The 10,707-nt window shown below is 59.3% G+C and overlaps 3 protein-coding genes across 3 annotated transcripts; all 3 read left to right on the top strand.

Annotated features, from left to right (window-relative positions):
- Positions 1 to 165: 165 nt before the first annotated feature.
- Positions 166 to 1,716, top strand: LBRM_21_1690 (conserved hypothetical protein; the record flags this gene model as incomplete). The annotated part of the gene is made up of 1 exon (XM_001564821.1): positions 166 to 1,716. The coding sequence occupies one exon, from the start codon at positions 166 to 168 to the stop codon at positions 1,714 to 1,716; it is 1,551 nt and encodes a 516-aa protein (XP_001564871.1).
- Positions 1,717 to 2,887: 1,171 nt separating this feature from the next.
- LBRM_21_1680 (putative 40S ribosomal protein S11) lies at positions 2,888 to 3,409 on the top strand (the record flags this gene model as incomplete). The annotated part of the gene is made up of 1 exon (XM_001564820.1): positions 2,888 to 3,409. One exon carries the CDS (start codon positions 2,888 to 2,890, stop codon positions 3,407 to 3,409), a length of 522 nt encoding a protein of 173 aa, XP_001564870.1.
- A 1,483-nt stretch (positions 3,410 to 4,892) lies between these two features.
- On the top strand, positions 4,893 to 10,124 carry LBRM_21_1670 (conserved hypothetical protein; the record flags this gene model as incomplete). Its single annotated transcript, XM_001564819.2, has 1 exon — positions 4,893 to 10,124. The coding sequence occupies one exon, from the start codon at positions 4,893 to 4,895 to the stop codon at positions 10,122 to 10,124; it is 5,232 nt and encodes a 1,743-aa protein (XP_001564869.1).
- Between the last annotated feature and the right edge of the window lie 583 nt (positions 10,125 to 10,707).

The raw sequence follows: 10,707 nt of genomic DNA, 5'->3' as shown, positions 1-10,707 counted from the left end.
TCCCCTCCCCCCAATCTTGCTTAGCCACGCGAGCGACGAAGGTGGATTCCTTCATACGGCATCCGAAGAGCACTACGAAGGAGAGTCGCACCCGCTTGCGGCTGCCCAGATACGTCGATACAGACACCAAACTGCCCACCACTTTTCTGCGTTACTTCACTCGAGATGCACATCTACAGCAAAGACCAGCAAGCGTTTCACCTGCAGCGTACCCCCGCGGAGAAGTGGTGGTCGCGCATGAACACGTTTATCGTGGTTGTGCAACTTGCGTGCTTCCTCTCTGCTATCATCCGCACCGTCTCTGCTGCATCGAACTCCATGACGAACAACTTTTTCATTAACTCAATCCTCTCCCTCACGCCGCCGTACATTGTAGATGACTGCGTCTTCAACGTGACCCGGCGCCACGCCTTCTTCAACAATGTGCAGTTCTCGATGAGCAAAGACAACATCGGCTACTTTGTGAGCCGTGGTGTGCTGAACATTCGCTACTTGATCGCTCTCGCCGGCGTGCACGTGGTGGTGAGTGCGACAAATCGGCTGTTGTTCGAGACGAACACCCACGAAATCCGCTACCACTTCGTGATCTTCCGCAAGGACATGCTGACCACCTGGGAAATCCTGCTGATGGTGCTCGCCTTCATTGCGGCCCTCGGTATTACAGAGGAGAACCGAATCATGACAAACTACATCACCTTCTGCTCTAAGCAGAAAACCGTCAGCAACAACTTCTACCACTCGGTGCAGCCGTACACGGAGCTCATCGTGTCGTACATCGTATCCATTACCGTGACGGTGATCAACGGCGCGTTTGCGGTGTGGAACCTGTCGGACAAGAACCCGCTTGACATCATGCGGCGCGAGGCAAAGCAGCGGCAGGAAGAGTGGAAGAAGATGATGCAGCAGTACTATGGAGTGAGTTACCCTGGCACCACCACCACCACTGTGAGCCCCAACGAAGACGCAGCAGCCGCACCCCCTGCAAGCGGCAATGGGTCAGCTAAGGACGGCGAAGCAGGCCCGCTACAGCATCCCCACAACCACACCACTCACAAAGGACTCGGCCACCACCTCACTGCGATTTCATCATCGCTGCGGCGGCGGCGCTCGCACTCGGAGAACTCGCTGGAGCTGGACGTGCTACAACCGTCATTGCAGCCCGCACCGTCGTCGTCTCCACAGCAGGCGCAGGGGGCGCCGCAAATCGGCCCAAGCGTCAGCCGCCCCCTAACCCCGCTCTTGAACGACGAGTACGACCAGGTGGAGATGCCGGAGATGCGCCCACAGAGAGTGGGTGAAGGCACCCTTGATAACAATGTAGGATCTCCGATTGCCATGATGGGTGGTCCCAGCGTCGTTATGGACTCCTCCCACTCTGGTCAGTACGACTTGCAGGAAGTTTATGATGACGTAGACGATGAGCGCGGCGCTGCCGTGGAGGACGACGCTAATATCGGTTTCCTTCAGGGCGGTGAGGCCTCTTATGGTGCTGGTATTGTGAACGGTGGCCTTCGTGGCCGCATCCGGAGTGGCTCGGACGCATCGACGGCTCTTCTGGCCACCCGCGTCACCAACGCGCCACCGCCACCGCCACCACCCGTGTACAGTGGTGATCATCGGCAGTGGCCGCAGATGAGCCAAGGCTCGATGCTGGCGCCGCCCTCTCCACTGCAGGGTGGGGCTGAGACCACAGACGACACGGTGCAGTTGCAGTGAGGTACGTAGGGAGCAACAAAAAGGTGCGAGGAGGAAGGTGGGGGTGGCACCAGCAGGGGTTTGCGCTTTGGGGTGGCAGCTTCGAGAGCTGGAAGGTTTCGGTGATACTGTGGATTCATTAGAGTAGAGTGACTAACCATCTTTGTGTGTACCTGTTGTTCCGTCAAGGCGTTTGTTGTGAGTTTTTTCATCCCTCCCCCCCCCCCTGTACCTCTCTCCTCGTTAGCGTCTCAGCTAGCTGTGGGCGTACGTATGCCACCCCCTCTTTGTTGGTCCTATTCTGTTGCCGGTGATCGCATGGTGTGGTGGCTGATTGTCGCTTTCAAGTTTTGCTCGTCGACCGTGTACGTATGCGTGTGCTCTGCAGCCACTTCCGGACGCCTCTAGTCTCAAGGTCTTTGCGACCGTGATGCATCAGCATCTGTCCCTCCTCCTCCTGGCTCGTATCTTGCGCTCTTTTTCTCACTCTCTGAAGCGCAGTGCTTTGCGAGAAGGCGTCAACAATCATTTTTCCCCGTTTCTTCTGGTAGTGCTCGGCGGGCGGTGCTGATGAGTAGAGCGCCTCCGCACCCCCCCCCTTCTCTCGTCTTGCTTTCTCTTTTGATTTCGCACACTGCGTATTTACCGGCATGCAGACGCTCAACACATGTCGCGCCATTCGCCTGCGATCGACGTAAAGAAGTGAGGGACGCATCAACGGCGGGCAGCGCGTGATGCCCACCTGCGCGATGTGTGGAAGTGCCTGTGAAGGAGAGGGGGTGGGTGGGGTGTGCTCCGCCTTCGACATTCCTGAGTGTGCTTTCAGTCTTCGAGAGACTAGAACATCCCAGGAGAGTCAGAAGTGGCTCGCGGTGAATGCCCATTCGCGCCAGGGTAGGAGTTGCAGGCCTGCGTGTGTGAGCCCAGCAGTGCATTTTTGGCCGCGTTCAATTACTACCTGCTCAGTGCTCCTTTTCATGCGTGGCTCCCCTCCCCCCCCCCTGTGTTCCTCTATCCCTCTCCCATGACATGTCTGCTTCTCTTTTTGGATACTACTTCACGACCTCCCCTTCCCTCTCTCCGCGCCCTGCTCCCATCGACTCTACGAACTCATACATATGCAACCACATGCGCCTACGCCATCTCTCAGGACGTTCTGCGCAACTCCTCTCTTCTTGACCTCAAGAACACCATGTCCGCTGTGCCTCAGTACTACCATGCGCATCAGGTGGATGCCACCATTCAGCACCAGAAGGCGTATCAGCGCCAGACGGCGGTGAATGAAAACATGCACCGCCCGAGTCCCAAGCACGTCAACAAGTCTGGCCACATCCGCTACGCCAAGAAGATCGGGCTGGGCTTCAAGACCCCGGCGAAGGCGCTGAACGGCAAGTACATCGATCGCAAGTGCCCCTTCACGAGCAACGTGGTGATCCGCGGCCGCATCCTGCGCGGGATTGTGCACTCCACCAAGATGCATCGCACCATCATCATCCGCCGCAACTACCTGCACTTCATCAAGAAGTACCAGCGTTACCAGAAGCGCCACAAGTCCCTGGCTGTGCACTGCAGCCCCGCCTTCGACCCCAAGCAAGGTGATGAAGTCGTTGTTGGCCAGTGCCGCCCACTGAGCAAGACAATCCGCTACAACGTGTTGGAGGTGGTGTCGAAGAGCTCTGCCGACAAGATGGGCAAGAAGTTCGCCAAGAACTAAGCAGAAGGGTTTCCCCTTCGTATTTGCTGCCCATGGCACTCGGCGATCGCCGGCGGGCGTGGTGGCCTTCGCTTGTGTCTTTGTCTGCTCACGTTGCGCCGTCCCGGACTTGTGGTTTATTTTGCTCATTTCTCTCTCTCTCTCTTGCCTGTTCCTCTCATCAACCTCTTCTCAGACGGAAACACGCCCATGCTCGCACAGTGGCTCCGTTATGTCTCTCAGGTGTGTGCATGCGTGTGGATGTGTGTGTGTAAGGCAGCGTGAGGGAAGGGGGGAGGCAAGAGATAAGAAAAGAGAAGAGAGCAGAGGAGGAAGTGTGTTGTTCATCTCGTTCTTTCCTTATTTTTTCAGTTTGATTTCATGAAACGGAAGACAAAAGAGACGCCCCGCGCGGCTCCCCCTCGGCGCCGAGGCTTCTCTTGGCCTCATCCATCTCTGTGGGCTGCGTCACAAGACATCCAGCCATCCTCATCTCTCTATTTGTCTCTCCTCTCCTCCTTCCCCCCACCTTGCTAGCCGCTTCTTTTGCCTCTCTACGCTTCCCGTTCCACCACTCTAGCTCTTACCCCCCCCACCCCACCTGCAAAGGTCTCGGCGGTGGTGCGCCCCGTAAAGCGGGGTACTCAACTGTACGTGCTTCTGTGGGTGAAAGTGCCGCGCATTCCCTCTGTGTCTCTCCTCCCCGATAAACACACCTCCACGCGCTTAGCAAGAGCGCCTCATCCGTGCGGTAGTCAAGCACGTCCACGCGATGTGCTCTGTGCGTGGCATCTTTACCCCTACGTCTTGCCTTTTTCTCGCCGTCTACACCCACGTCACGTACGGCGATTTTGTCGTGCTTTTCGTCATTACTCGTCTTTGCCCGTGTGCCATCTCCAGCTGCCCTCTCTCTCTACTGGCCCAGATGTGTGCGTGGCGTTATTCGGCAGGCAACAACAACGGCGGTGGAGCGCCCGGCGCATCGACGCCTTTCTCAACGGGACTCGGCAGCAGTCAGGTGAGCAGCACCGCTGGTGTCCTTCTCCGACAGAACGCCAGTTCAAGAGTCAGCAGTAGTGGGTTTGGCCGCATTGACGAGTCCGCCAACACCGCAAGTGCACGCGTCCCGCTCTCTGCCGCTGCGGCTGACACGCTGGCGGCAGTGGGTCAACAGCGAGGCGTCGCGCGTCTGTTTAGCGACGACGACGCCGTCGATGAAGAAGAAGTGTATGCAGAGAGCGATGAGAGGTACGACAGGGACGACGGCAGCCACGGAGGAGGGCGATTACTTTCTGCAAAAGCGCCGGGGTCTGCCGGCTCGCTTCCCACCCCAGCGCTCATGAAGACGACATCAAGGAGCGGCGGCGCCGCTGCGGGTCCCAGCGGAGGTCTTACTAGTAGCACCGCGGCGGAGCGCGCTGGCGATTCCGCTGTCGCTGCTTTGACTGCGCAGCGCAGTGCGCTAATCGCCGCAAACCTCTCGCGGCAGCTCTTCAAGGCCAAGATGCCAAATAGCACCGCCTCGCCCAGGTACCAGGATGAACTAGACGAGGAGGACGTCGATCAGCTCTCCGCTGTCGATCGAGATTTTGTGATGAACACAAAGGACCTCTTCGAAGATGTCGACACGGAGCTGCTTAGCGAGGACTTCGTGCCGCACGAGCACGTTGTCGGCATCATTGTCTCGGAAACCACCGGCGGCGAGGCGTCGCTGCACGAGATCGACGACAACTTGATGGACTACAAGGACCTCGAGGCTGAAATCAACGCGGACCTTGCCGACTACATCGACGCTCACCACCAGGAGTTCAACAACGCCATCTACGACTTCTCCGAGATGGTACTGGCGGTCTCCGGCAGCGACGACACACTGGCGCAGTTCAAGAAGGAGCTCGCCGACGCAGTAGGCTCGCTGGAAAGTCACGCTGGGGAGCTCAAGGTGTTGCGGCTGCGTGCCGCCAAATCACTGTTCATGGTCGACGCGTTCAAGCACATCCAGGAGGTGGTTCTCGCCGAAACGGAGGTGAAGGGTCTCATACAGAATCGACACTACCTTGCGGCAGTGCAGAAGCTGCAGACGCAGGCGCGGCTACTCGCCAGTGACGAGATGAGGGGTGTACGCGCAGTACAGACTCTTCGCGACACACACAACGCTACCGTGTCGACGCTGCACCACCTTATTATCGACGACCTGCTGGCGTGCGTTTTTCGGCATGAGCGCCTTGTAGAGGCGGATGCGCAGCTTCTGCAGGCGTTACTTGATAGCAGCGAGCGTGACACAAAGGACACCCACGTGGCTGCTCCAAGCATGCAGGACGCCATCTATACGTATTGGAAAGGAGCCAATATTGGCACATCCGGCAATGACGGCACGGTGGAGGAGGAGGACAGTGCGGGCGAAACTCACCGAGAGGGCGACGGCGGCGGCGGCGGCGCCTCGACACACGGCGGCACCACTGCAGACTCAGCGACGGCGGCGGGTGCAGGCAGGTCTGTCAGGAAGGAGCACACACTCGCTGCGATCATCGAGACGCTCACTGATGACCCGACGGAGGACCACGTGTTTAGCAACTACCTCAAGTTTGTGCCTCTCAGCATCAAAAGCCTCATGATGCTGGGCAAAATTGATCGCTGCCACGAGACCTTTTTTAGTCGCGCGACGCGTAATATTGAGCGCTTTATCGCCCACTTTATATCGCTGTACGACGCATGGCGGCGTCGCACTCGCAACGGGGTGAGTCTCAGCAACGACGAGGCGGAGGCTGCCATTCGCGGCACGTACGTGCGCGCCCTCGACCTCGCCAACGACCTCATTTCGTTCGACGAAGCCGTGGCTACCATTCAGGGGCGCGACCTGCACTCGATGCTCGGGGCGCTCTTCACCGAGCTAGAAAAGGTCCTTCGCAACGCGGCGTATCTGCAGAAGGTCGTCTTGGCGGCACACTTCCCTTTTGTGTCCTCCTTCGTTGTCCAGCCGGTCCCGTTTTCACCGGAGGCGACGTCGAGCCAGTGGAACGTGGTGGATGTCCCGTTGCGAAGCGCAACGTGGCTGCGCGACACGCTGACGACGGCACTAGACTACGCTCAGAATAGCCTGCCCAAGGTACCAGCTACGCATGATGAGTCGTCGTCGAACTCCCTGCACGCCAGTGGTGGCGACCAAGACGCCGATGATGTCATGACAAAATTCTTGAGGTTTTTCAACGTGGATGCCGTGCTGGCACCTCTGAAGACCGAGGCGGTGGAGAAGGATGCTGCTCCTGCAGCAGCTGCAGCCGCAGCGCCCTTAAAGCTGAAGAGGTCTGGCAGCGTCGAGTCGGTCGCTGCGAGCGACTCCTCCCCTTTCCTCAGCTTCGACCAATGCAAGCCCTTTCTCACGTTACGGGGCATCTGCGACCTTGTCGACAGCGCGTGCGCCCAGACGCTCGCTACGTACCCCTCCACTCCTAAGGCGGTGCTGCGCAAGCTGCAGCTGACCCTCACCGCTGTGCTGCGAGATGCCGTACGGGTGAAGCTGGTCGCGGAAGTGCAGGGGATGTTGCAGGAGTGGGACCTGCAGGTGTTGTGGTCGCAGCTGAACTACCACATCGAGCTTTTCTTCCACGCCATCTGCGACGCAAAGGAGGCGCAGGACGAGACCGACGACGCCGTCACGCTGCTGCCCTTCCTTCGTCAGAAGAACTTGATCAGTCGCGTGCAGCGTACTGCCAACAACTTGCAGGATTCTGACAAACAGGGCGACGATGCATCCACGCTGGAGCGTCTTTTGTCTACATTCGAGTCCGGCGGCGTGCTGCGCATGATGGAAGAGACGGGCACTGTGTCGTTCAGCCTGGTCGGCGCGGTGAAGAAGGCACAGGCAGACCTCCGAAAGGTCAGTGAGGGGCAGACACGCCAGTTGGAAGCCATGCAGAGCGACACAGCCAAGTTCATGGCGCTCGCGGACAGCGGCCAGGGCGGCGGTGGTGTGAGCGGGGCACGGGCACCACTGGTACTGCTGCACGCGAACATGCTGCGCCGCTGGTTTGTCTTCACCGCGATGAACGCTCTGACGTGCTACGTGTGTGCGGCACGGTTCTACAGCCGCTGCTGCGACCGTGTTCCGGAGTTCCGCCTGCTCAGCGAGGAGAGCTGCATCGTTGGCTTCTTCAAGCGCTTCCTGCGCGCCACGTACATTCCCACCCTACACGCCTTTCACTCACAGCAGCTGCAGCTGCTGCTCATGGGCATCGGTGACAACGCCGGCAACAGTGCTGCAGGAGCGGCGTCGTCTGCCTCTACGCCGCTTGCAGGCACGGACCCCACAGCGCAGCGCAGCGGCAAGGCGCCGACGGCGATGAACACACTCAACGGCGCTTGGCCGGCGGTTGTCGTGGACGAGGTGCAGTACCCCATCCTTGCGTGTGTGCAGTATGTGGGGCAGGTGCTGGCGAAGGTGAATAACGTGCGCGACATTCTTCCCAAATCCCTGACGGAGGAGGTGGAGCAGAACACGTCGGAGGCGCTTATCATGGAGCTGGTGGTATTCCTGAAGCGACAGGTACAGTGGCTCGGCCGCGGCACCCTCGCCCACCGACTGCTGAACAGGCCCTTCGCGGACGCGTTTGCCGGCATGCCAAATCGCAAGTGGGCTGCTCTGGTGGACGAAGAGAATATCATGGAGGCACACAAGTACATTGATCAGGACCTCTACCGCTACTACCAGTTCAACAGTAATGAGCGGACGAGCGGGCACGAGTACAACTCGACGGTGTCCCTGCTGGAGGCGATGCGCATGTTAGAGACATCGTTTGCCGTCTCCCCTGGAGGTGGCGGCGGTGCGGATGACGCGGAGGCAGAGTTGGATCGGCAGATTGGCCGGATGGAGCCACGGGACATCTGCGTGCACGACGACAGCACCCTCGTCGCGTTCGCGCTTCTCTGCACCTCGGCCGAGTGGCTGTGCGATTTGCTGCTACGCTACCTATGGCCGAGCCGACGCACTGCGCACAACTACACGGACTGCTGCGTGCCGGGCTACTGCTTTACTCAGGAGATGCGCATCAGCACTGCCACCTCCTCGGAGTTTATCGACAGTGACTACGCGGCGCAGCAGAAGGTCCGCCTTTCGAGCCACCTCGTGCGTCTCTGCTCGATTGCGCAAGTCGCGCTTTTTCACCTGTCTGTCGAGGCACGCTTTCTTGCGTTTCTGTTTCTTCCGCAGCTGCGTGATGTATCATACGACGTGGTAGCGGTGTCGAGCGCCGCCGACATGTTCGTCCAGGCGTACGCGCGGCGTGTGCACAACTTCTACGCGATCCTGCGCCAGCACCTACACGCGAAGAAGATCAAGTACACGTGCCTGACTGCTGGAAAGCCGGCGAGTGAGTTAATCTTGATGGAGCTGGCCCATCTCCGCAACAAGGCCATCTCGCAGGCCGGTCTTATGCGACTGCGAACGGACCTCCTGGTTATGCAGACCACGCTGCAGCTAATTCTCCCAACCGACACCGACGTGCGAGAGGTGGTACCGCGCCTTTTTCTCCGGCCGGCACTATTTCTGCGGTACATCTTCAACAGGGACGTGGTTAGCGAGATTGTGTCCAGCTTGGACTATCTTAACTTCTCCACAAAAGAGGTGGAGGTGCTGATTCGGCTTGTTTTTCGGCAAGTGTCCGGCGCCAACGACGATACACTGGCGGTGCAGCACATTCAATGGTTCTACCAGAAGCTCAAAATTATTCAGAATTTGCGCTACTCGAGCACCGATGCTGGCAGCCGCGGCAGTATTGGCAAAGCTTCGCCGCAACCTGCTGCCCATGACGCATCTAACGGCGGCGTTAGTGGTGATGCACCGTCGTCGTTGGTGCCGCTCTCCAGAAACGCGGCTGCTGTGGTTGCCGCCGCGCTGGACGGCGGGGATGACTACCACAACAGCGCTTTCAGCTACGACGAGGGCGGCTCGGACGCGTCGGATTCGCAGCCGCCACCGCTACCCCTTTTATCCGCCACTAGGGGTCGTCAGTCCGCCCTGGGTGGCCTCGCTGCATCGCCTAGCATCTCAGTTCCTTCAACACCGGTGCCGGCACCACTGCCTGCCTCTACCGCCGCGGCCCCAGTCAGCACACAACCTGCGACCACCAGTGAAGAGGACGAGGAAGACGAGGAAACACCAGAGGTGTCGACGATGCAGCGATCCGTTCGCCAGCCACAGCAATCTCCCATCATTCCAGGCGCTGCCGCGGCTCGCTCATTCACGTCTGCTACTGCTGCTGCTGGTGGTGCAGTGGCGGCATCGCTCGGCAGTCGCTCGATGCTTCACGCGGGCCCCACCTCGCTGCAAGCCACGCCATCTCCATCTTCCTTGAGCAGCGCCGCTGCAGTGAAGCCAGCGATGGCGCGACCGGTTGTTCCGCCTCTCGCCACGGAGCCTTTGAGAGGCGCATCTGCAACGGCACCCACACCATCCGCCAAGACCGGTGCTGTGAAAGTGGAGGAGCCCAGCGAGGACGAAGACGATGAGGAGTACGAGTACGAAGAGGAGGAAACTTCGGAATACGAGGAAGATGAGGAGGACGAGGAAGATGAGGAAGACGAGGAAGATGAGGAGGACGAGGAAGATGAAGAAGTCCCAACCTCAGCTACTTCTGTCAAGAGGCCACTGCATCCTCCGCCCCATCCAGCGGTAGCCCCAAACAGCAGAGCTTCCATGGCTAGCGGGGGACCATCTGCATCGACCGCCTTCGCCCGCAAATGAGGCGGCGGCGGTGGGGGTGAGGGAGGGGCGCCGGTACGCGATGCGTGGCTGATCTGCGCCCTTCCCGTTTCATTGCTTCCCGTCCCTTATGTGTGTGGTCGTTCCCATCTTTGCCGCACCACTGGAGCGGATGCCTGTCTTGTTCGTGCTCTCCCACAGGGCTGCCTTCTCTGCCGCCTTGTCTGCTTGTGCGTGGTGGCACTGGAGTTCCTCCTCCCATTCCTCTCCACGCGGTGATCCCCTCCTCCCTTCGGCAGATATGGGGGGGGGGTGCCACGCGCACTTGATTTGTAAGTCTACAAAGTCGTTTGCTCCGATGTGTCTCTCGCTTCTCACGTCCTGACTATAGTTGGTCTCTCGTTCTCTTCTTGGCCGCCTCTTCCCCTCTTCCCCTCTTCCCCTGATGATGCCCGCTACCTCAGTGCATGGCATCCGGAGTCCACTACCCACTCTGTGGGAGAAGGACCCATCGTCACTTTCTGCTGCGGTCTAGTGCGCTACATATGCCTCGTGTGAGTGATCTCACCCCGTGACGAGTGTCGCCTCGATTTCCTTCTCCGTCCTTGCACCACCGTTCAACCCC

The sequence above is a fragment of the Leishmania braziliensis genome, chromosome 21 (assembly GCF_000002845.2).
Source record: "Leishmania braziliensis MHOM/BR/75/M2904 complete genome, chromosome 21".
Taxonomy (NCBI): Eukaryota; Euglenozoa; class Kinetoplastea; order Trypanosomatida; family Trypanosomatidae; genus Leishmania; species Leishmania braziliensis.
The sequence above is the reverse complement of the archived record's forward strand: the minus strand, read 5'-3'. Positions and strand labels throughout refer to the sequence as shown.